Raw genomic sequence first — 26,649 nt, 5'->3', positions numbered from 1 at the left:
GCTGATTTGGCCCATTTACACTACAACGAGGAGGGAAATACAGCTCAGTCACTCCGGGTAAATCAATGGATATTGAGTGGGCAAGCTGTTAGTCAGAGAAACTCCGAAAATAACGGCAGTGCTTTCCTTTCATCTCACTGTCTCAGAAGGGTTGCCGCATGTGGTTACAAGTTCTGTGGGCAGGTGTTGGATGGAAGAAATGAATTATGAAAAATCAAGGAATGGGGTTGCATGTGGCTGCAGTGCTTTCAAAGAGGGTTTATTTATTTCAGTCTACGAGCATGTCTGGAAATGACTCCCTTTTTACTATATATTTGAAGTCTGCTATTTTTTGAGTGTCCAAATTCTGCATTTGTGATTGCACATGTGGATGTTATGCTGATATAAGGCTCTGAAATAAGTCCCATTATCACGAAAACGTAGCATCAATGACATTTACACTATTTCTCTTTCAAAAATAACAGCTTGTGATGATTCATCAGTGTTTGTAATGTGGATTTACTGCTCACTATATAGTAAATTACAGTGTGTGTTGCATGAAGAAAAGTGAATGACTCATGGACCAGACAACAGCCACAATAGCTGGGTGAGGCTGCTGTTCTGTCACAGAAACACATTGACCTAAGTGCCAACATCAGTATGTTAATATGCACACAATGACAACATTGCTAACATGTTTATGTTTAGTGAGCTTTCAGGGGCCAGGGTCTACCACACCAGACAGGATCCCAGGTGCAGGATGTGCAAAGATGCCCCTGACACAGTCCAGCAGAGTGTGAGATGCAGGCAAGGACGGCATACATGGAACACAATAACCATGGATGGCATGAGGAAGAGGAACATCTGTGCCAAGTATGGGCTGGAGGTCCCAAGGTCAAAATGGAAAAAAACCCTCCAAAGGTGGTTGAGAATAACCTGGCTAAGACCCTGTGGGACCCCATATCCAGACAGATTACTACTACTACTACTCATCCTCATTGAAAACAACAGAAATCCAAACAGGGAATCAATACACTGAGCAGATGAGTGTTTAGTGGATGATTGATGATTAACATGTCTCCACTGGAGGCTTGTATGATGTATATGTTTCCCACACGGCCGTTCCCACCAAGCCGAGCAGAATGGACGGTGCACCTCTAGGCACCTCACATAACAGGTGTGGTAGAGGACGAGGAAGAGGACGAAGGGGCGCCCGGGAACTTGTTTCCCTCTGCACATTGTCCCCCAGGAGGCTGAGCTGGGCAAACAGATGTTGTGTGTTTCCAGCTCCAGAACTTATTCTAATCAACAGAATCCTCTCTGGGGGTGAAGCCAGCTGAATCTGATCTGCCTTCATATCTGAGCCCACTGAAGGTGACAATTGGCTGCTCGATCCACTGTGTAATGGTGCAGATAGGGGAGGTGTGCTGTGTGTTTATTTATGTGCATGTGTACTGAGCCAGAATTATCGCCACTTCTCTAGATCCACAAAAGTCAAGATGTTTTTTTTTCCACGTATGTGCGAATGAACTAATCCCTTGACTTTTAATTCATCTCCTTTTCTACTCCATTTCATTGCTTAATGGTGTCAATCATGACACTGTGCATTATTTCTGTGTAAAAGTGTGCCTGAGCAAAACAAAACACCATATGGCAACTCCTCATGGCCGTCATACTCGAGTCTATAGCTGTGCATCGTACCAATCAAACAAACAGCAAAGCGCTAACACACAGAACTTTGTTTTCCTTCCATCCAGCTGACTTTCTGTCCCTGATTCTTCATCGCTTTGTTCAACTCAGATGAGAGGGATTAGAGAGCTCTGTGTGCCGGCATGTATCTGTCTGTCTGTCAGGCAGTCTGCAGTGTGCACGCTTTCCCTGTAGCCTGACAGCTGCTCTGAGCCCCAAACACTACTTCCCCACTAACTAATGCACCCAGCTGACTCTCCACGAAACATCATACAGACATATTGTGCAGTCAGTACAGTTCAGCTTCAGAGTCTCTCTGCAACGTGAGTCTCATGTACTCTCTTTCTCTCTCTTTGCCTTGTCTCTGTCCTCCTCTTTTACTCTGTCCATCTCCCCCCGTCTTCTCTCTTGACTCTGGAGCTTCAAGGAGCTCATTTAGGTTGACGTGGAGAAGACAGGCCGGCAGAATTGCCTGCTGGTCATGGCAGAGAATGAACACTGGCAAACAGAGCTCTTTGACAAGGCTCCCGGTCGGATGTGAAATTGTTTGTCTTGCCCTTATAGCGGAATTTGGCTACAGTACTTGACTTATAGTTTGTCTAATTTAACATCCACAGGGTGTTCGCCCCAGTGTTTCATGGAGACAGTCTGAAGCAGAAAGACCCAGTGAGAAAGTAAGTGCTCAGGGACAAAGTGGGAAACAGTGCTGAAAAACAGGAGGAGGATAATTTAGCTCCACTCATATTTCAACATAAAAGCCCTAACCTGAGAATTTTGTCAGCAAATAACATAAGCAATATTTTCATAAAGATGCATCCTTGAGCGTTGTCTGGACCAGCTTCTCTTGTCACATTTAAAAAACACCTTTTCAACACACAGAGTCTCTGAGCTCATCTCTCTGCCTCATTAGAGATGATCATAACGAGACGGTTACCTCTGGCTACATCTCCCAGTTCCAAAGTTTTGAAAAACAAAGTGAATCACAAAGAGTCCCCCAATTATTTCCGCTGAGGTAAACATCTGAAACCTCAAGCCAGAAGATGCTGAGTGACAATTAGGCCTTGTGCTCGAAATTAAAAAAAGCGTTTGTACAGTCGCGGCAAATACTTTCCAACTTCTGATGTTGTTAAAGCGCAGAGGTGTGGTGGGGGAATTACAGCGGTGACAGATCTGTGAGCTGCAAGGCTGCTCACCTCCACCCGCCGTGCCAGGAGATGTCGGGCAGAAAGAGTTAGACAGGAAAACTTCAAACGAGCTCCAGGAGTCCCTTTCTGACGTCCTTTACAAACTCTCGAGAGGAACAGCGACAAAAACTTTCCCACTGTTTCCTCTGAGTGGTCATTGGATATCCAGTTGCACTGTGCAGACTCTGACTTTGACAAACGGGCAGAAAGGTCTCTTCTAACGCTGGCCTCACAGAGCCATAGTGTGGCTAAACTCTCCCCTGGCTGCTCCAAGGCAGTGTTTTGTGTGATCAAAGTTCTGAAAGGTAAGTCTCGGGGTCATCGGGGCTTGCGCTTTGGGGGGGTAATTATGCTTAATCTCAAAGTGCAGGAGGCCTAAACCTGGTACAGAGCAGCTCATTATAAAGGCCAAAACTCAGTCGTCATAAAGGAAAGACTCTGGTGAAAACAAAGTTCTTGTTGGATGGTCTCACACCGTCTGAATCCCTCCTTTTAAACTGCAGAAAACTTTCAGTCTGACCATCAGTCCCACATTATTCAGCGACTTGTAAAACTATGCAGAGTTTGAACTTCTATCGCAAATTCTTTATTCTCATTATTCACAAAGTAACTTCACTCACTTTAACCTCTTTTTCATCATGATCCAGGTATATAGGTGTACACAGGTTTTTTAAATGTGGGCAAACCTAATCAAAAATGCCAAATTGACTACTTTCCTATTGTACAGGAGTTTGTCTTTCTACTAGCACAACACACCCCAATCTCTGACCAAACTGTCAGCAATCACCTTGCATTGTGGGTAATGTAGGCACCAGAAGCCTTATGTGCAAACACTGCATATTACACATATGTCTGTGTCAGTAATGTATTTCCATTCATAAACTAATACACAGAGATGGAAAAGATTTTGTCTGGTGCATTGCTGCATTCCATCTGTAAGTGAATACAAAATAGTGCATGGAGGAGGAGACCCTAACTTGTCCAACATTTTTCTTTATGACCAAATACCAATATGAATCCTAATTCGCAAATTCTAGAATGCTGTGGTTCAGAACAGCCTGAAAAAGCTCCTTGCCTGGTGCTCCTCCTTTTGGATTTAGTTGCTTGTCTTCACCTTTTAATGACCTGCCTTACAGTGCTTGTGAGTCCAAACTATAAACGACTCTTTTAACATGATACATTCATTTTATCTATTGTTACAAAAATATCGATTAGTGCAGTTTTTAACAAGTGCACATAAAACATCATTTTATTACATCTGCAGTAGTAGATAGTACATTATATAGTGAAAGCCCAGAGCTGCCTTTGTAAAGTTTTCTATAGCTGAGTGGCTTAAAGCATTAATTATTGCAACGGAGTGTGTTAAATGAGAGAGCCTGCCCTCCATGAAACCGTGGAGGATTCTGACTGAATTATTGCCCCAAAAGCTTCTCCCTTGACAGCCTCCCTGCTCTGATATTATATTCATTTAAATACATTAAATCATCACTAAAACCCATGGAAGTGCAAATCCATTCTATTTTCTGTTGCACTTATCTCAGACTTATTTCTAGCTTTCAGACTCGGCTCTTAAATCAATAATCATTTAGATGAGAAATTAGTGACAGAAGCCTGACTCTTTCCACATGGGAGGCAGAGCCATAGAAACAGAGAGAGAACTGCAGCAAACCACCTCACTCCGTGTTTAAAATGGAAAAGGGAGTGAAGTGAAGAAGCACACAACTCCCAGGCAACTCCTGACTTTTCATTGTGAAAAGATTAACCTGAGGTTGTTCCTTTTCCTCAAAGAACGTCTATGTGGATAAATCCTTCTCAAACATTTTCTATCTATGTGTCACCTGGAAGATGTTGGACAGATCTCTCAGGTTGAAGATGTAGTGGAACTTGACTGCGGTGGGCAGGAAGGTGCAGGAGATGCTCTGGTGCAGGGCCAGGGCTAACTGGACCAGGGTGGGGCAGCTCTTCTGCAGGGCGGCGGTGAAGCCCGGTCCTTTCAGGTGATGAGACAGGATGGAGGTGTAGATGGTGCTCAGGGCCTCGGGTCCGGGAAATGACAGGGCAAAGACTGAGAAGTGCCGCTGTTGATGGAGATACAGCACAAACAAGGCAACAGTAAACATGTTGTTCCTCAACCTGTGAGTGTTTGCAGCATTAAGTCAAGGGAGTTGGGGGGGGGTGTGTACCTGCAGTCGTGGATTGATGGTGAAGCTGCCAGCTGTGGGGTTCATGCAGGACACGTATTGAACGTTGTTTATTTCCTTCAAAAGCAGTTTAGTACGGTCATACCTGAGAGTACACACACACAAAAAAAACATATTTTTTTAAAATATGCACAGAAAACACACACCCTAGCTCCCACACACACAAGCACCTTCCCCACACTTATGCCGATGTGGATGCCTCAGCTCCCACTTGAGCTGGCGTGGCTCAGTAGCATCCTCCTTCCCTCTCAATTTCATACCTGAAATCCTCCCAGCATATCTCTAATGGGCTGACTGTGTCTAAGCCAGTCAGCCTGTGTCTGACGCAGTGGAACCATGTTCAGAATGGCCTCACTGTGTCAGAGAGATGAGCAACAAAATCCTTTTAAGGGGAATCATACAACTGCTGCTCTCGCATTTGACTTTTGACTCTTATAGAAGTTGTAGCCCATTGATACTGAAGCGGGGATCTGTCTGAATACTAAAGGGGAAGCGTTTTCAGCAGAAAGGCTGTTCATGTGAATTATTAGGGTATTACACCTATCAGCTGCTGGCACTCCATTATCTGAATGATCCTCTTCTGTGTTAATACATGGAGAAAATGTCTGAAAGTGTCCATCATTTAAGCAATTACAGCCTGGAACAGTTCCACCGCTTCCACCCAGGAAGACGGTCGAGACATAATATTCCTCTTTTAAAATGAAACGTACTCATGTTTACTGATACTTACAGGATATGTGTCATAGCTGCAGTATAATGTCATAGCCTTACCAGTGATTATAGTCCATGTGTTGGCGTATGATTGTGTGAGGCTGCACGGTGCCATATGCGTCCACCTCAGGCATATTCATGTCATCTATGAAGTAGATGAGTCTTCTGCTGCCTGGAGGTCCGTAGTTACGCCCTGCTTTCTTCTCCAGGGGCTTTTCCAGCACCGCTGTGTGGGAGAGGAGTGATGGAGCAGAGGTGAAGGGAAGAAAGAGTGAGAACTGAGAATAAACAATATTTGTGGAGTGGTTGAGGTAAAGACTTGGGGGTCAGTATTGAGACATAACTGGAAGAGTACATAGGAGGACCCCCAAAAGGATCCCAGTATGAATAGGGTTGGGTTCCTACACGTCCGGGATCCACCAGAACGAATCACAACGCAGATTTTGGTGTTTAGTTTCGGTGCTTACTGGCAACATAAACATAAAGACTCTCTACATGGCTCTGATAAAGGCCTATTATTCACATGGAAAATAATCACAATTGAACTACAGGGTTAGGGTTAGCCTGACCCTAACCCTAACCCCTGACAGCATTACTACAGCAGTATTATGAAATGCTTAAATGAAGTCTAACACATGCAGCACTAAACACTGTTTTCGAAGGTAAATCAATAAGACATTAATATTTTCTGTATCCGTTGTATAAAGGCTAATGTAAATGCAGGGTTATTACCTTGAAGCATAGCAGATGTAGTGTAGTAGTTGAAGGGCGCATTTTTAATCATGTATTTCTCTGCGTCCAACGATCCCAGTTTGTCCCCAACCAGAACAGACTTCCCGGTCCCAGCATTCCCCACCAACATGACGGGCCGACGGTGCTCCAGGAGGCGGTCCATGAAGTAACGGACTCGAATGGTCTCTGTCGTGTGGACCAAGCATGCCTGCACATGGGAAACACACACACAAACACACACATTTGCACAATCACCTAATCCAATAGGGATACAAGTAATGTCTATTCTAATTATCAATCAATCTGAGGAATTTAACTTTTGTCTGTAACTGTGAAAAGTGGAGAATGCCTAATAGAAGTTACTGGATTCCCTGGATGTGACAGAAACATTCCTCAAATATCCAATTAACAATTATGTAAAAGATAAAGAGCACTAGAACCAGGAAGGGATACTAGATAAATACTGTTATGGCCAATACAAGTACAGATGTTTGAAAAAAATCTGATAATACTGTTCAAAACTAAACGTGTTTGGTTATAAAGTTTTGAGTGACCAAAATAGGTAGTGAGTGTGACATTGTATAGTTTATTATAGTAATATAGTTTCAAAGTTGACAGAGTTTCCTGGTGGACAAACCAATGAATGTTTCTAAATGACCTCAAACAATCTCTACAGTCATTTATTGTTATTGCATATAATACCGATATAGAAGCTGATACCTGTGATAAAGAAAGAAAGAAATAATATTGATGCTTATGTATAAGTGGGTTGGGCTTTGAATTAAAGCTGAGATAATCTGTGGTTCTTTTTTTAATCAAATGGGACAAAGACCCCACATGAAGCTAAAAATCATGTCGGACATATTATGGTCACGCAAAGTTGGTTAAATGATGTGCAAACTATTTACACATCCAGCTGCCACAGAAGATTATAGTGTTAGCGTTCATTTGGAGCCAGGTACCTTGTAGTAGATTTATCAGAGCTGTATCATTGAATACAGCAGCAGCAGGAAACTGAACCCTGTTCATTCAGAAATATTAACTGATGCAGATTGAACCTGTTAATCAATAGTTGATTAACTTCTGTCAGTTGACTAATTGACTCCATGATGATATGTATATGATGTAATCCACTAGATGAGACTGGATGTAAAATCCTGATAAAAACAAGCTGTTGTACCTGAAGTGGTGTATCTGCGTCCATCTCAAACGTGGGCACCATTTTGGACCAGGGTTCAAACTTCTTGCTCTCGGGGTCGATGTAGTAATCCAACACAGTTCCCTGGGACGGGAACTTGATGGTTTTGAACTCAGTCACCCACCACTTGCTGAACTCCACTCTGTAGTCGACCAGCTATTCACACAGAGCACACACGCAGAGACACAGAGGGTCAATACTCCACAATCACTTCCTTTCTCCTTTTTTTCTCCTCCATACAGGAGCTATGGATCTGGGCCTTTCGGCTGCATTGGTGTGCATATGAAGCGGAGGACAAATAAACAGCAGCAACATAGAGACGCAGCTGCAGCAGGTGAAGGGTAGAAAATGAGAGGTGGCAGGCCCATCTATCCGTCTGTCTGATTCAAACAGTGAAGTAGCCTGATCACCTGCTGCCTGGCAGCTCCTCCCCCACCTCTTGGTACCTGTCTCCTCTTTTCACTACCAACTCTCCAGTCAATAAAACCACTTAGCATTTAAATGCATTTGTGATGGGAAAATAAAGAGGACATTTGCACCAAGGGGAGAGCGGTTTTATCCCATAACTTAGACGGACGCACTTACTGTACAGCGCTAACTGGATTGCTTAGCAACTGCTTGCTACTGCGTGGCTCTCCTCTTATTTAAATTCAGCCAGCCTGTGTGTTGTTGAGCAGGAACGGAGTCCACTACATTTTCAGAGATCACTCCTCTCTATTTAAAAGCCTGTCATTTCTTCAAATCTGAATAATTTTCAAATTACTTTTCATAAGTAGAGACACAAAGATGAGTTGCATAAGAGTCATCGAGGCTTAAATAATACTGAGGAATACCCATAATGCAAGTGCAAAAAATTTCCCATTCTTCTCCCTGTTTATGCAACCACTTAGTAAGTGCCTCACATGGCCAGAGGCCCACACAGTACCTGGTCCTGGAACATGGCTCCCCCAAAGGCCCAGACCGCAGCAAAGACAAAGTAGAGCTCGTAAAGTTCCTTGGCACAGTCTGGTGGGGTGTTTTCAGGAGTCAGCAGACACTCCAGCAAGTAGCACAGCATCTGGACCATACTCTGCTCAGGGATAGGGATGATTTTCTTGAACCTGAGCAAAGACAAACACATTACATCACCAGATTCAAGCATTACCACTGACTCGTGCTGTGAGGCTCATTGGGTCAGAATAAGAGGTACTGTGCTGAAAGAGTTAAACAAAAAGGTTCAATTATGTTTTCACTTAAATATTTAACAGAAAAAATAAGGCAATTGTGTTTATTCCAAGAAACTGGATGACACATTAATAAGCTGTGGCGTAGTGGTGCATTTTTCAGGTTTTTGGCCTCTCATAGAGGACAAACTATTCCTCCTCTGCTTCCTGTTTTTCTGTCTCAGCTCCAACAGCAGTGGTGACAGAGGTGTTAGAGGAGGCGAGTGGTCCTGTGCAGCAGAAGAGAATGCAGAACAGCATCCAGTTCTTCTGAGTCACTCCCGGTTTGCTCCTGTCCAAACCGCCCACCTCTGCACAGTCCCTCCCCCAAGACATGTCGCACCCCAACATCCTGCGTCAACTGGACGTGTCTGTGAGCATGATGTTCACAGTGACACAGAGCGGCTGAGGAGCTGCTTACCTCGTTCTGAGGACGTCCAGGCAAGAGGGAAGGTACTTGTCGAACAGTATGGTCAGGTTGGCCTTCTCTGATTGGACCGGCCTCTTGTCAATCCAGCTGGATACGGGGGGGTTCCAGCCAAGGTCTGCTGGGTTTATGTACAGGATGCCTGGAGAGAACACACAGGTACAAATATGTTGTTGGGCCTCCCAGGCTCCATGCAAGTACTCTAAGTAGTGGCACCTCCATGATTCTATCAAATGCAATGTACACAGCAGGATATTCCTGGCAGCTAACAATATTTAATAAAAACAATTCAAATAAAGAAATAAAAAATCAAAGGACACATTGAGAATTTGTAAAGTATGTATGCAAAACATGTAAATGGTCAAATGTCAAATGAGTACTTTTCCTTATCTTGTTGCTACCGATGTTATTTATAATAATGATTACAATTATCATAATTTCCCTCACCAATAATAATAATAACAATGATAAATAGTACTACTTATTGTCCAAAACATGTTAATTAAGTTGGGGTATATGGTGGCGTACATTGTACTTTTTTTATTGTTTATTGCTTTTATAACTTTTGAAATCTATTTTATGTAATTTCATTGTTAGCATTTTTATTTGTTTTGTCTTGCACTAACGTTTGATTGATTGTTTGAAACGACCTTTTCGATACGGAGCACAAAGAGCAAAGAAAGAAGAAAAGCAAGAAGTACCTGCTCTGGACACCGTGGCAGGAGTAGCAGTGCGGAGGTGGCTGATCTCGAACACCAGCCTCATGGTGGGGTTGAGAGGGATCCGCTCGTTACTGGCCAGAGTCAGCACCTAACAGAACCAGACACAGTGTATGAAGATATCACTGAGAGGGAATGTGCTCCTTTTTGTGCTTCCTCCTCAAACAGTTCTACAATATACTGTCACTTTTTATTGTTTGTGTGCTGGAGTTTGTGTGGAGAGCTTTTTATAAACAGTCTATGGTGCAGTTAGAAAACCTTGTGTTCATCCTACCCGGTTTATCTGCATATGATCTGGTTTATTATTGTTCATGTGTGGTTTATATATAACTTTGAATAATTTACTTGTGTTGTTTATTTATATATTGCATGTTGGCTTTTTCAGAGGTTTGTTTGCAACCGACACAATCTCCAGACCCAACTTCACAACATTTCAAAATAAAAGCTCTGCAATCCAGCTCGATATAAAACATTGCAGCAACAGAATTTTGTTTTTGCTTTTACGGTGAAGAGAAATTCCAAAAGGGAAAGGGATTCTATGAATGTTGTTGCCATGACGGAGGGCAGCATCCCTGAATGTCTGTGACAAATAATCAAAATGATCTGTAACGATTTCTATGTGTAATTTGCTCACACCTTGTTGTCATCCATGACTGTGTTGAGGGACTCAATCCACATTGGGTCAATGTCTCCATCCAGGACGATCCACTTAGGCCCGCTGTGAGTGACATTGGACAGGTCACGCAATATGTTGGAGAAAAGGCCTGCAGGAAGAGAGAGAGCACACTCTGGTTACTCTGTTCTCGTGTCACTCTGTCATACACTTTTTCTACATGACTCCTCCATCACCATCTTTCCACTCTCTGGTGGCTGGGTTGATGATCCCGAAAAGCTCGTCATTGGTCACAGCCTTTGGGTTGAGGTCGGTCCACATGGGTCTGCGCTTCATGTTCTGATAGGTCCTCTGGAGTGACCTCAGCACCTTACTCTTCCCTGTGCCGGTGTTCCCGATCACAAACACAGAGTGGCGCACAGCCAGCAGCTCCTCCAGCTGCACCACCTACCAAACAAACACAGGGAAACATTTTAGATAACGCTCTGTCTTCCTCACATAGAGGGCCGATGACAAAGTTTGGGGGGAAAAGCTCTAAAGGACATTTATTATTATTTATTTTTTAAACTATTAAAAGATTTTTTTACTGTTTTTCTTTTGACTCAGTGGTGTAACATTTCCTGTGAATCCAGGTATGTGTGGCGACACCACAGAGCGGGTAACAGAGAGTGACAGAGAGAGGAAGGGGGAAAGAGAGATTTCCTCCCCACTTCCACTCAAACATACAGATGGCGGAGCTCAATCAATGCCATCGACCAGGCTCCTTGCTGCTCCTACTCCTCATCCATTCAGCCGGGGCGCAGGCAGGCGGCTTCACACTCCCAAAGGCCCCGGCTGATTACTGCTTTGATGCGGGGAGGTCTAATGCTAGCACAGGCTAACACTTTAAGGTATGCACTCTCTCTCTCACCTCGCCCGCTCCCCCTGAAATCAAAAGGTTGGCCATACAAACAAAGGCAGCAGAAGTTCAGACTCTGGGTGTGGATGGTTGTTATTGACCGACATGCCATTCTCTCTCTCCCCCTCTGTTTCTCCTCCTCTTTGTTTATTTCTGTGGCTGTCTCTCATAATGTCAGGGTTAAGTGGCATGGTGCAGTGCCAGCCTCCATTGATGGACTGTTATTACGTGGTTCCCATGTCTATTTGACCTGAGGCAGATTGCACTTATTTCCCCTGGTCCTGCGTTCATGTGACTCTGACACATAATGCCTTCTACTGTGCATGTGTGTGTGTGTCTGTGTCTGTGTGTGTGTGTGTGTGTGTGAGAGTGTGTGTGTGTGTGTGTGTGTGTGTGTGTGTGTGTGTGTGTGTGTGTGTGTGTGTGTGTGTGTGTGTGTGTGTGTGTGTGTGTGTGTGTGTTAGTTTGGGCCACAACCTGAATACACACCAACCCATGGAGAATTGTGCAACTGTGGGGACAAAAATAGAGGTTCCAATGGGTAGAGACTGCTGTTTGAGAGTTAAGACTTGGTTTTAGGGTTGTGGGTAGAATTAGGTTTAGGTTAGTTTGAGGAGATGGTGAATGCAGTATGTCTCCCAGTGTTTGCTTGGATTTTCGGCTTTCACAGTCCAAAAACATGCAGATTGGGGTGAGGTTGAATGGAGAGTAGAAATTATCTGTATGTGTGAATGTGAGAGTGACTGTATGTCGACCCTGCCCAACACTGGAGACCTGTCCAGAGTGAACCCTATTGGTCAGTGTCAGTGGGGATTGGCTCCAGCTCCATCTGTGACCCTCAAAGGATAAGCAGTATAGATAATGGATGGATGAATAAACGAGTGCTACAACTCCAACAGCTAATATCTGGTAAATTGTTAAGGATGAAATCCCCATTTGGGGACTTTGCTTTTGCTTCTCAAACATCTTGAGTTTGCCTTTATCCTTGGTTTAGCAACAATTGTGAGTTTTACATCTTTTACATCAGCAGACAAGCATGAGACCTGTCAGCAGGCTGTCGAGGAATCGTGTTTACTTTACCTTGAGTACAAAATTGTCCTCAGCCTGTAACTTCAAGTCCAGGATAGAGTCCTTCACGTGCTTCTCAAAGTCCAGGTCTCTCTTCCTGGGCACGTCCAGGGCAGGAAACAGATCTCCGATCAGCCCCATGAACACTGGCATGTCGTCTGTCACAATCTTGGGGATGTTGAAGTCCCTCAGCGCTCGCATCAGCACCTGGTCCTCCGCTCTGTCGGGGTCTCCTCTCTTCAGGGAGCCGGCCACCACCAGCACTGACTTAATGGCTCGTAGGCCCCAGTCATAATGGTCCTTTGGTAAAGACCAGAGAAATGTCAGTGAGCAGAGGAAAATACACAAATACACATTTTGTTTTATACTTCATAAATGTATGCATATACAGTTGAATGCAAAAGTTTAGGCACCACTGTGAAACACTGACGAGAAATGAATCCAAACCGTTCAGCGAACAGACACTAAAAATGAGCCTTTCTTTAAATGTTAATGAACAGTAATAACAGTACTTATTTATCCACACACCAAAGCCCCCTTTCTGTTTTAGAAGCCTGCTTCTTTCCGCTCTCACTGACTGGAGGACAGTTTGCATTCAGAATCTGCTGAGGAATCTAATCTTTGCTCTGTCTGTGCCCTGTCTCCACCAACAGGCTGAGTAGTGACAGGAAGTTCTTTACGTCAAATGCTGCTTTTTTATTTACAACAGCTACAACAGTTGGCAGCATAATGGAAGGAAAATGAATAGATGGATTATTGTCAGTAATGGTAGGGTTAAGGTGAGTATCTGAGTAGACATATTGTATATCAAGCAGTCTTGTTCACTGACCTGCTACAGATTCATAATGAATCAAACGTATTTTTACACTTCTCAGTGTTTCACACACACACACTGATGTATTTGTGGTCACAGCCACAATATTAATACTGACCACTACATATTGATTTTCTGTTTTCTTTGAAATTTCAAATGAGTTAAATCTTTTTAATTGTGGTCATCGAGCATTGATTCACTTAGCTCCTACTTACCCCACTTACTCTCTCACTCACTCACTCACTCTCTCGCAAACACACACACACACACACACACACACACACACACACACACACACACACACACACACACACACACACACACACACACACACACACACACACACACACACACACACACACACACACACACACACAGTGACAATAGATCATAGTCAGACTGGCTAAAAGCAAAATCTGTCTTTACAAACAGAAATGTAGCTCTCTCTTCTCTCCCCTCTTTTCCACCCACCTCTCTCCCCCAATGTTCTTCTCTCAAGAGTCGGGTTTTGTTTACAGGTGCCTTACATTCCTACAACCCAACAGTTGAATCACATACAACAAAGCACTTTACACATCCACATCAGGATCACATCACCCACACCCCCATCCAGTGATGTGGGTCAGCCCAAACAATAGAACTCACACAGCCGTGGAAGTAGAGGCCCCAAAGAGTCATTCTGCACAGGCCCATGCAGCAGAATGTATATTAAATCCACAATTATGAACCAGTTGTTTACCTTGAGAAAGTAGCTCTCTGAATCATTTGCCATCGATTTGCAGTTTCAGCCCTTGTGAATAGAGCTTAGAGAAGCAGTCTGTTCATTATCATTTGATTTCATTACCACTAAGTTGCTAAAGATGGGAACTTGTATCAGAACTGAGGCAAACAACTTTGAGAAAGGTTTTTAAAAACGTGTTGTTACGGTGATATTTAAAAATGTCTGGAGAACTAGAGCTTTACAAAACATTAAAAAAGGAACCGCTCTGCTTTGAGAGTGAAATGAGGCCTGTGGTCGCAGGAAATATCTACGCTCCACTGATACTATGAGGCAGCACTGTAACCTTATTGTTTTTCTTTCAATTATGTCATGCATGTAAAACAGCACGACTGGAAAATAATAATAATAATAATAATAATAATAATAATAATTATTATTATTATTATTATTAATTAATTTTGAAGCTGTCCAGAGATGTAGTGTTGTGGATTTTCGACAGGGAGAAAGGATTAAAGAAAACACTTCTAGATGGAACAACATCACCAGCCTGCAGCTTCTCATTCATATGCATGTAACACTCCACTCTGACAGTCAAGTTAGCGACTCAGCTCTTGTGTGGTGCCTCTCAGTCATCCCTTTATCAAAAGCCTCAAATATGTTGAAAAAGAGCATTGTGTCAGTTGTCAGGCTTTGAAGTGGAAATAGATGTGGGTCTTCTCTAACCAGATCAGATGTGTAACATTGAAGAGATCAGACAGTACCTGTTTGGACAACAGCTCTTTACACAGTGTGTAGAGTGTGATGAACTTCCTGGCCAGGACCCGGGCGTCAAGAAAGCCCTCAGCCACCAGCATGATTTCACAGATCAGCTCGAAGTCTGGCACCACCATGGCACAAGGTCTGTGGAGACGTGGAGAGAACACATTCGAATGAGCTCAGTTCTTGTTCATAATCATAATTCTGGACAAATAAATCTTTTTGTCATCCACGGTGCATCATTTAACCTAATATGCACATTGTCAAAGTCCTTGACATTTGATCACACAAGTTCATCAGTTAATCTAGGAGCCAAGTTAAAAAGGATTAGTTTAAGATGATCCGTTTACGAGGCAAAAAGGTTGGACAAGCTGACAACATAATGCCTCCAGCCATTTGCTGTGGCTGACACTGAGGCATAAAAACCATATGTCATAAGTCATATTTAAACACCTACTGTATACTATCACAATTAAACAAGCCACACAGCTCTGCGTTAATATGATGTTGTTTATCCCACAACTTCTTTTAGGCGTTTTCCATTAAAGCAAATCTGTCCCTTCAGAGAGGACCTAATACCTGGCATGCTCTCCCTCCCTTTCATTCCTGCACTTGATTCATGTACCTGCAGCCTTGTGGGTTTAGTGTCATGTGGAATTCAAAACTTTTGCTTGCATGCTTCCCCTGTTTTGAAATAACTGACGTCTGCTTCTACCCTGAAACACTTCACAGACCTCAGTGTCAATAGTTCTTAATATATGTATTTTGGGTAAAAAAAAAACTGTCACTATATCCTTATTTTGTCACGTAAATGAACTTAACATGGAGACTCAATCCAGATGAGCAGCAGATGACAGAGTTCTGGTAAGATCACTACTTTCTAAATTCATGGCAGCAGAGTTTTTTGCCATGTTCACGTTCAAGTGACATCACTTGAGGATATTTATGAGATTTTGTCACTGCTCTCTCTGGAGAGGCTTTACACAACTTTCAGAGGAAGTACTCTCCCATATCTAGACATAGAATTTGATGTGTGAAACTGGTGACATTTCTCTTTCTAAGCATCAACAGAGCTACTAGAGTTCGTCCCGAGGAGAGAATAAGCTTCTTTATGACATTGAGCAGATGTAGACATAAGTAAAGTAAGTAAAAGAAAGACATCATATATCTATATTATATATAATTAGTGAGATATTTCAGTCATGGACCTCATTATCAATGGTGAAGTGACTTTAGCCTTGTCCAGTGTTATGAGGAATCAGAACCTATTCTAGTGTATAATTATCAAGAGATTCACCTCAGGTCAGAAGTCTTTCACAGGTCAAAAACTGCGAAATTATTTTTTCACAGACAGATACAATGTTTTACTTGTAATTGTATCTATCCATTTAAATTGTATCTAATTTAAATTTGTCTGGATAATCACATGAGTAAAAGTCAGCAGTAGATAGCTGATGAGAGAACTGAGAGTCATTTTGCTCACCTGAACAGAGCCTTCAGGTTCTCAGGAAGCTCAGTCCTGCCAGCGTAGCCGGGATTCATTGTGATGAAGATGCCAACAGTCGGGCAAAGATTCACGTCCTCTCCCATGAAGTTAAATCTCTTCTTCTTATCGCGAATGGCATCCTGGATACTCTTGACCTTCACATGAATAGAAAAGAAACACAATGAACTGTCACTGCTGGGTTTACTGGATAGCCAGTATTCCTGTGATACTTAATTTAGGCACAGCAGTGCTTTGAGTGACAAGTCAATATCAGTAAACACACAATGACACTGGGAACATGCTGATGATAGGCATGTACGTCAGTTAGCATGTCTGCCATCTTGGTTTAGCATGTCAGCACACCATCACATAATATTACATAATAGTAGCACAAACCAGTAACAGCCTGTCAGATTGTTATCACATGTTCAATCTCGTTTTTGCTCTGTTGTGGTCTCCACCAACCCACCAAAAATACTATTCGCTGCTAAACGCTTTGCTGCTTTTATCAGCTTTGTTTGTCTGACATTTGGTTCATCAAAGCTATTTAAATTTTTTTGATTTATCTCATTTAACATTAATTTAACCAGGCAAGCCCCACTGCGTTCATCAACATATCGTTAACATCACTCAGCAATTACCAGAGTCTATTAGTAACAGTCTGTCAGATTGTTACGCAGCATACACCTTTTTTTCAGGGACGCAATGTCATCAGTATGTGCGTGCTATCAGCCAGGGTTTACTGGATGGATGAACTGCCAAGGCTCCGTTTGTCTACATTATGATTGAATGAGATATCAGAGATGAACTTTTTGTGCGTGTGCGTGTTAGTTTGGGTCTAAAACTCTGACTCCCGGCCTGTAAGAGGCTTTATGGATTTCACATGCATGTGGTAAAGGAGCGTAGCAAGTCGACAGCTGGAAAGAGGAGGAACATCTCTTCATGGATGAGTACTCGGCTACAGATCACTCAGTCATACTAACACAACAGGGAGAGGACAAATGCAAATGCAAAAAAACAGCAAAAGTTTTCATGAGAACATCAGTGGGGCTTTTTATGTGAAATGACAGCAGCCCACCACTGTCGTCCTACAGGGATATGAAGGGAAGTAAAACAGCAAAAGCACATTTTAAAGAAGTTCATGAACAGACACCGTTGTGAAAGGTGTGATCCACTGGGATGTGGCCCATCTCTTTGCTGTCTCGATGAATGTACAGACTGGAACTAGCAGCATCCCAGTCCAGGGGCAGCTCTGGCTGGAGCAGAGGCAGAACTTCACCAATTTATCTCCATGTTGTTCCGTGTGACGGCCTTCTGTTTGTCCATGCTTTATTTAACATCGAACTGGTCCCGCCACCTGTGTTAGCAGCACTGGCAGTATGTCACCGCGCAATGCTAGCTGCTCCCGCTTTAAGAGGATGGATTAGCAATGTGTGCTACGGGAAGCGATGGCTCCAACGAAGCAGGCCGGTCACTGGAGCGGGCTGCCAGCTGTCACAGCAGGAGTTTGACACTCCTCTGTTCTCAAGGTCTACTTCTCCATGTATTAGGCACCGTGATTTATTATTCAGAGAGAGAGAGAGAGAGAGAGAGAGAGAGAGAGAGAGAGAGAGAGAGAGAGAGAGAGAGAGAAGGAAGGACAGACGGAAAAGTGACGGGTAATTCTAGCAATGAATAATGATCCTTTGAGAAACTTTATTTCCATTATCATCACGGTCATAATCGGCCTCCTTCTCAACTGTACACATTTTTACTTTGACAGTATTGCCCATGCATGGCAATAGTGTCTGGGGCAACAGCTTGCAGGATATGAAAACACCAGCGGGACTTATGAAAGCACAGAGAGAGGATCTGTTTGATCCGGGATAACTGAATGCAAGACAGCAGAAAAGCTAGCATCAGCTGAAACACAAAGAATGTGACTGATTTCTCTAAAGAGGCCCATAATCAAAGGGCTAGCTACTGTAGGTTGCCCAGGGTGTACACTACTGCGAGTGTGGAGAATAGGAAGCTTTTTAAAACTTTATTAATCTGTCACTGTGCATGAAGTGGAGACAGAAGAGGAGAATGAAGGTGAAGACACTCTGCAGTTCATTCAGAGGTAATGATTTAACTTGCATGGAAGCGCAGACTTTAATCCTCTTTAACTTTTATCAACCAAATAAGAGGCATATGATTGAGAAATTTTCCCCAAATAATCCGAGGTTGTAAACAGAATGAGAGGCGTCATTTGCTTGTTCAAGGGCAGAGGGAAAGGCAGCAGTTCAGGAGGGTTACACGCAGGTGTGCAGGGGTAAGATGAGGATAAACGCTGATTCATCTGCAAGAGGCTGGGAACAGACAGCATTTCAGGGAACCTGTACAGCTATATCAATCTGTAAATAGCTGAGATTATGACGAGAATTTAAGTGTGCACTGTGTGCTCCTTATTGGATTTCTGCTGTGAGCTTCATTTCCTGATAGTGGCACCGCAGACGCAGAGGCAATCAAATGCCTCGGTCAGGCAGAGTTGACACAACAAATACTAAATAGAATTAAATATAAAAATATTGGTCTGTTTCTATGACGAGCTGCTTCAAGGCTAAGTCTGAGCTTTTTGTCTGTCAGCCAATCACAACAGAGCTTGCTTCTTTACCAACATGATTCATTTGAAAGCAAAAAACTCTCAACTACACGTACAAGGTATTTGTACATATTTACAAATCAGGGTTGTGCTCAGAGAACTGAGCCAATATTCATTGGGCTAAATTATTGTGGCACATCCTTTGTGAGTTTTAAGTGGGTCCAACCAGAAATGCTATTGTAAGAGAGAGGAGATCATGACCAGCACCACAGGCGAGCAAATAAGGAGGAGGTTTTCCATCCTCCACCCTCAAATCAGATCAGAGAAGCCTCCAATTATAGAGAGGCTCTGGGGTCCAAAGGTGCCAGCTTTGGTGAATTAGTCTTATAGCTGAAGCAATTTACGCATGTGATGGGTGATGAAGAGGCTATTTACTTCCTCAGCGCTGTTTTCAAAGGCTTAGTTTGGATGGACCACCCCCTCAAATAAAATGAAAGGTTTCACATTTAAGCTCCATACGCTGAGGGTGCAAACACACAATGAAGTCTTGACCTGAAAGGGATTTTGGGAGGCAGGAGAACTGGACTTGTTCTTACCTGTACGGCCACCACGGACAGCACCTCCACTGAGATCCTGTTAAACTCGTCAAAGCAGCCCCACGCCCCCGTCTGAGCCAGGCCTTTGTAGATGCTCCCACAGGACTGGTGGACACAGAAAGACAAAGACATTCAGATTGACACAGTGGGACAGAAAGTCAGTCTGTTAGGCTCGCTGATGGGAGATCTGGTCCGACTGAGCGATAAGGCATGTGGCAAAGCAGACAGAGACGTATCACCAATTAGTCAGAAGATATATGGGAGAAACATTCTTTGCAGCAACGCAGCAGCCTGAGAGTAGGCGAATAATAACAGGATGATACAAAACAGGGCCCTGATGGCAAAACGAGAAAGGCTACAAGGTCTACCACCCACAATTTAGCTTTCGTCTCCACTTGAGAGCAGGTGAACAGCCCTTAGGAGAGCAGCTGGACCAGGATGAAGCAGGCAGCTGACTTTTCTCTCCAATTACAGGGCCAAGGAAACCTTCTCTGACGCAAACCGGAGCTGACTGGAGGATTGATCCAACTGGTATGTGTGCGTGTGCATAACTGAGTATGAGTAACACTGTGAGGCTCTGAAGCCAGCTTCTATTGCCTGTGTTCCTCCTGGAGTATATTAACACTTCTCTCTGACACCTTGCTGCAGTGGGTATAGCCTGGGGTGCTGTACACCTCTATACCGTAATGATGCCCCCGTCTGGGGGAAGCAGGAGCAAGCTGCATCACAAGATTATGTTTATGTCTCCCTTGACCGCTTTATATGCAGAAAGTATGAGAGTTAGAGTGTACAAGTGTGCATAATAACACAAGGTGGAGGCTGGATACGGAGAGGGCATTACAGGAGAAATAACAATCAGAGTTTAACTGAGCAGCTCGTCTCAAACGGAAGATGAAAAGGAGGAAGATGAAAAGAGGAGGATGTGAAGGTGGATACCATACCATAATATGGTGCATACCATATCGCTGACAAAGGCAGAGATGAAAAGAAACATGCTGTGAGTGCACGAGAACAGACGCACGTGCGTGTTTGCAGCAGCTCACCTTGTAGTCCATCTGCTCGGAGCAGTTGAATACGTAGACCATGATGCCCAGAGCTCGGCCCAGATCTTTGGTCGTCTCAGTCTTGCCTGTGCCAGCGGGACCTGCTGGAGCGCCACTCATGGTCAAGTGCAGGGACTGGGTCAGGGTGATGTAGCATCTAAACACACACACACACACACACACACACACACACACACACACACACACACACACACACACACACACACACACACACACACACACACACACACACACACACACACACACACACACACACACACACACACACACACACACACACGCCTGTTGATATGACAGCTAGAAAGAGGCCTATGACTGATTCAGCTGGCTGCTCTTCCATTTATAGACATCAGGACGAGGATCCTTCACTCCACTCACTCACTGTGGGGACCTTGACTACACAGGGACATTTATAGCTGTGTTATTTGTTGTGTTATCTTCTGGGTGTATATTTGCATTGTTTCCTTTTTATCTCTGTTTTTACTATAACCAGTATTATTTGTGTTCTTCCTACTGAATTTTACCCATTCATTTTCTTGTTGTGCTAAACTTTTGTCTTGAAAAGTCGAAAAAGATTGTGTGTGCAGTTCCTGGCACTTTCCTTTTGTCTAAAATGGGCCCACTGAGTAATTAAATACTTTTTCTAGTTAATCTCAGAGATTAACATGCTCACGTTTATTGATTTAATGCACAACAAGAAAAATGTAAAATTGACAATTTATGGATTGAGAGGGATTTCTGTGCAGCCTCTCCTCTGGTTGCTTGGCAACCTCACTGTGACAGCAAGACTTCAGGAAGTCACCACTTTCAGCTAATTACTTTTTGCGTAAAACTTTAACCACAATTAGATTTTCTTGTATTTTGGGCATTTCTGAATCTTGCAGATTAAACTTTGGACTGTTGCATTGAGAGCTGCTTCCCTACTTTCAGTGTTCAGGCTAAGTATTACATACAGGTGTGAGAATTACATTGGTCTTATCTTATTTTGGAAATAAAGTGAAAAACATTATAATGGCGGGTCAAACTGTTGAACTATGCTCTCAAGACAGAGCAGGGAAACAGAATTTCCTGTTCAAATTCATTAATGCATGCTGCAACAGCCATGATGTCAACCAGGTATGGACTCCAAATTCTAAATAGCATTAAACAAGCAGATTAAAGTACAAAGAAAATTAGATCCAGCTCTTGAAACCAACTATAATTTATAGAAAACAGAAACTACAATTCAAAAACTCAACCTTAAAACCCACTATTTAACACAACATGGATGGCTATGGGACACTCCACACTATACTCCAGCTGGGCCCTCCTCAGGTAAAGGTGTACACTGACAATGGCAGAAACATTCTGTGGTCTCCAGGTCCACCACTGACAATGTGTCCTACAATTAAGAGAAATATAAACCCAAAGAAAAATGATTTTAATGAGCTGCTGGTTAATAGATGATGTATGGAAGGGGGAAATATTGGAAAGCATAAAGGGAGAGAGAGGCTTCAGAGAAGACAAATGATCCCATCTGTATACAGTGTATCATTCGGTTACCAGTGCCAACAGGCTTTATGACCATCCCTTGAAATATGGCCAAAAATCTCACTATCAGTCGTTGAGGAGGCTGGATGAAGATGTTTCTGTACAGAATAACTAAAGCCAGAAAGGAGACAAGAGAGTGAAACCAAACTGGGTGGCCGTGACAAGGTGACTCGTCCTATTACAGTGTTTTTAAAAGGAGCAGCTATATATCAGTCTGTCGGTCTGACTCCTTCTCCTTCCATTCTTCAGTCCCTCTCTGCTGTGTGTGTGTGTGTGTGTGCGTGTGTGTGTGTGTGTGTGTGTGTGTGTGTGTGTGTGTGTGTGTGTGTGTGTGTGTGTGTGTGTGTGTTGTCTGGGTAAAACAATTCTGCCATTTTGCATAATGCTGCAGCTTTGGAGTTCCTGCAGTAAGTATTGAGCGAATGCTAATATTGTGCCGATAACATTCCTGCTGTTATAGATTAGCACCAGTGATTCCTTTAGCCTAATTATACTGCTGCAGAAAGTGAACATGCCACACTAGGTATAGTCAGCTTGTAGTAAACAAGCACACACAGGCCTGTGTTCATTATACAGTGTACATAGCTTTGGAGCAGCAGTGTCACTGCTGTCATTTACATCCATTTAAATTACATTTATTATTTGTACTGGCACTGGTTCCCAGTGTCTAAGAATAGATTTTAAAATATGACTACTATGTATGCTGCAATATATATATATATATATATATTAACAGCTCCTTATACTCTGAGCCAGGTCTGCTTACTGTGTCAGGCATAAAAACTCAACATGGAGAAGAAACAGAATCAATATGAATATCCAGTGTGATTGTTCTGTCCAGCTCACGTTAGCGCGTCTTCTCAGTCAGAGCCATCAACTACGGAAATAGTTTACTATTTGTTAATTAATGATTTAATTATTCCACTTTAGCTTCTGTGATTTAGTTTATGTGTATCTGTGGATTTGTAAAGTATCTGAGCGTTGCATTGTATTGTTAGATTTTTATAATGTATGTTAATAATGGGTTATTTGCATCTTTTTATCAGAGTAGTGTTTTCATCATGGGTTTGTTGTAGAGTTAGTTTGGAGGCAGTTATAATGCAGATAAATTATCCATATATATTTGTAATCACTTAAAATAGGTCATTTTATTTTATTTCAGGTTGCCTTGTAAATACTAGCTATAGTTTCTCTGTTCATTAGTGAGCACTGTCCCCATCAAAGAAACAAACAATCACTTCATCATAGTGACATCTTAATGTTTGTCAGAAACACTTTTCTTGTCATAATTCAACATCATAGCTCAGGAACAGAAGGGGACAGTGACCATATTTTACAATAGTTTAGATACTGTCTCCTTGAAATTGTTCATTAGATAGTAGTAATAGTATATTAGTAATAGTATATTATAGGGGTCTGGACAAACATGCATGTAAAAGGTGATGTGAATGTTTGGCAGAGGCATTATTCCCGTTTTTTGTAACCCTGACCCTTTAAAATCCTTCAGGATGCACTCAGACATCCACACTGTCAAGCAAGCTGAAACAAGGTTTTCATTTTCAGATACTGTGATGTCAGGTTTTCACTTGACAGCAGCAAGATGAATTCTTCTCTTGCCGACTCCATTGCAAAGAAAGCCGTGTAACAATATTGTGGAGCAAACATGTTTTTATCTGTTTTCTCAAGTCATGGATTAAAGGATTTGACACCCAGCTCCCTTGGTCCATGGTCCATTGTTGAAATGAAAGCCAGTGGCAAACTATGTGAGTCTTAGCGGGTCCCAGTGAGGGCATGCGCCATATGGTGGAGTCTCGCTACATGTACGCTGATCCAGCCATCCATGCCTATTGTTTGTGCTTTGTTCAAGCTTCAAAGGGAATACTGGTCAGTCCAGAAAACCACAGTCAAACGCAGCAGTTTGCCAAAGGGCTCTGGGAGGCAGGTATTCATCTCTGTGTAGTTAAAACTTTATCAGGAATACTGCAGAAACACATGCATGTGCATAAACAACCTGTTGGAACAGAGCCCAAACGGAGTTGTTCTAAAAGGTTTTGCATGTGGTGGGTGTAAGTAATGATTCAAATCAAGAGTTTTATCTTTTGCTCAGTTCTTAACAACACAACTAGACTGTTGCTATGTAGTTAGAGTGGATTTTGAATTACCTCCATGCAAATTGGCATGGATTGGCAAGGATCCACAATCAAATTGAATTGGTTCTTTCTTATCAATGGATACTGCTTGATGTAGTAACAGTAACCTAACGGTCAATTGAAATAGCTTCAGGCAATCATGTTGTCTCGCCCTTCACTCGCAACAAAGGCCCAAAGAAGGAAACCACCATACCTGTCCGTCAGAGGAGTGATGACTAGTCGTGGAGTGTTGCCCAGGTATTCATACGAGTAGGTAAAGTTGGCATCACAGATGTTGACAAAACAATGCCCCTCCTTCTCGCCCCAACAGTGTCTCAGCTGGGAGAGCCACACAAACGCCTGAGAATTGTCCACCTTAAAGAAAAAAACAACTCATTTGAACCAAAGATTGATAAAATACCAAACATAACCTGGGCTTTTCCACCTTCTAATTATGGTGGTGAGACACCTTGCTTGAATAACTTGACAGCATTACACACTGGTTACATCCTCTCAAAAAATGCAGCCGTCATGTCTGCATAAGAGTTTGTATATGATATGTTCTGAACCAGATTTATGGCCCCCTGCTCACCTTCTGTACGATCATCTTGGCCACCACGTCTCGGGCGTGGACGTCTATAGTGCAGATGGTCATCACCTTCTGCCGATCGCCCGGCGTGAGCTGGCCAACCAGCATGGAGATGAGGGTGTTGAGCTGGGTCACCTGTTTCTTGAAGTACTCCTTCATGGCGTTTTCATAGCCCTCCTCCAGCCGGATGAAAGCCATGCCGATGTCAGACGTCCACCAGATCTGAGAGCAGGTCAACGCCACCTGAATCCGAGGCAACGAAAGGTAGAAAATAGAAGTGATGGAATTAATGGAGATGGTTTTCTGTGTTCGTGATGTTCTCCCGATCTATCCTTGTTTATAAATAATAATAAAAAAGACAGCATCTAAATGTGAAACAAATGTAGGAACTGAGCCAACAAAGCATATGGTCTCACAATATGCCCTTGTGTTTCATACATAAAACTGGCAACCCCTCGCCTTTAGAGCACAGAGTTTTCTCTGTATGTGGGAGAATTTGGACTGAGATGCAAAGTTAGTTCTTGACAACCACGGCTGCTTTTGCTGATCAGTGTGAAAAATCAGCTTCAGTGAAGACGAGGCGGGCTGGGCACGTTATATGAGGTCTGGTCATCAATCTGTCGAGGGTGTAATTGCGACTAAAGACCACTTTCTATTTTCAGCCCTACTTTGATTTTCTTAGTAAAATCGTGCCAACAGTGTCCAGCTGTCATCAGCCACATGAGAGAAGATAAAAGTGTTGACATGGTAATTTATGCCACCTTATTTCATCACCATGCCCTCACAACAACAAGCTTCATGAGGAGGTTTATACTTCTTTGCCCTGAGTTTTGCCCCTCAGGCTACAGGCTGCCTTAACCTTCCAATAGTAGATCTGCTTTTTTCAACACAGCCAGAGAGGAGGAGAACCTGCAGATGTAACGAAGAGCTGGAAAATGTACTGCTTCCTTGCACGCAGGCCACCAGGTCGGTTAGTGACTGACAGGTACACTAGTGAATCATTTCATTTCCAAATGAAGTGATTGGTCTATTTATTACAGTCCTGCGAGGGCCACAGACATCTGCTTTTTTATTTTTTACAAACAACTTTATTTCTTGATCGGGACATGAAGAGTGTTTAAAAAAATTCAGAGACAACTTAGCAACCCTACCCTACCACGTCTTTTGCCATTCAGAGCATCAAATACTTACTTTTCCATTATAAGTATTTGCAAGTAGGGAAAAGTGTTCCATTAGTATAGCACACCCATATTTGTAATTACACTGTTCAGAAGATTCAACTCTGTCTGTAAAGCGTTAGTTAGTGTATGGACTGGGTTGAAATGTCCATGGGAGACATAGTCTTGATTTTGGAACAGATCCATCAGATGTTGGAGAAGGTGACTAAAAATAAAATCCCCAAAGTGAGTGTCGTCAGTTAAATCGATGTGTACTGAGCCTGTTTTTACCTGAGCTGGATAATCAAACAGCCACTGCTCTCTGGGTTTCTCCTCGTAGGCGATCACTGCCTCAGTCATCTCATGGCGAACTGTGTTGCGCATGGAGTCCATCACCCGGTTCAACCACGCCTCCACCTTACACAGGCACACACACACACACACACACACACACACACACACACACACAGGCCCATGAATACAAATGTAGAAAAATATTGCGTTGTCTGTCACGTAAGCACCAATGGGCTCTCTTATCAATGGACCCTAATGAGGTCATTAATAAGCATTAGAGTGAATGTGGAGTCAGGCAAATACTATTGGATGTAATGGAAAATTAATGG

General features: G+C 42.9%; 1 protein-coding gene across 1 annotated transcript in view; it reads right to left on the bottom strand.

Annotated features, from left to right (window-relative positions):
- Nucleotides 1-26,649, bottom strand: part of LOC117752716 (dynein heavy chain 9, axonemal-like) — a 101,339-nt gene that overhangs the window by 47,421 nt on the left and 27,269 nt on the right. The window contains 18 exon segments of the mRNA XM_034570300.1: nt 4,691-4,930; nt 5,036-5,138; nt 5,825-5,990; nt 6,497-6,704; nt 7,677-7,850; nt 8,620-8,794; nt 9,318-9,465; nt 10,025-10,133; nt 10,679-10,806; nt 10,892-11,102; nt 12,634-12,921; nt 14,918-15,056; nt 16,396-16,553; nt 19,558-19,662; nt 20,601-20,757; nt 24,495-24,655; nt 24,873-25,112; nt 26,318-26,443. Coding sequence (XP_034426191.1) covers nt 4,691-4,930; nt 5,036-5,138; nt 5,825-5,990; nt 6,497-6,704; nt 7,677-7,850; nt 8,620-8,794; nt 9,318-9,465; nt 10,025-10,133; nt 10,679-10,806; nt 10,892-11,102; nt 12,634-12,921; nt 14,918-15,056; nt 16,396-16,553; nt 19,558-19,662; nt 20,601-20,757; nt 24,495-24,655; nt 24,873-25,112; nt 26,318-26,443 — 3,036 coding nt within the window.

The sequence above is a fragment of the Hippoglossus hippoglossus genome, chromosome 19 (genome assembly GCF_009819705.1).
Source record: "Hippoglossus hippoglossus isolate fHipHip1 chromosome 19, fHipHip1.pri, whole genome shotgun sequence".
NCBI lineage: Eukaryota > Metazoa > Chordata > Actinopteri > Pleuronectiformes > Pleuronectidae > Hippoglossus > Hippoglossus hippoglossus.
This window is presented reverse-complemented; position numbering and strand designations above follow the sequence as displayed.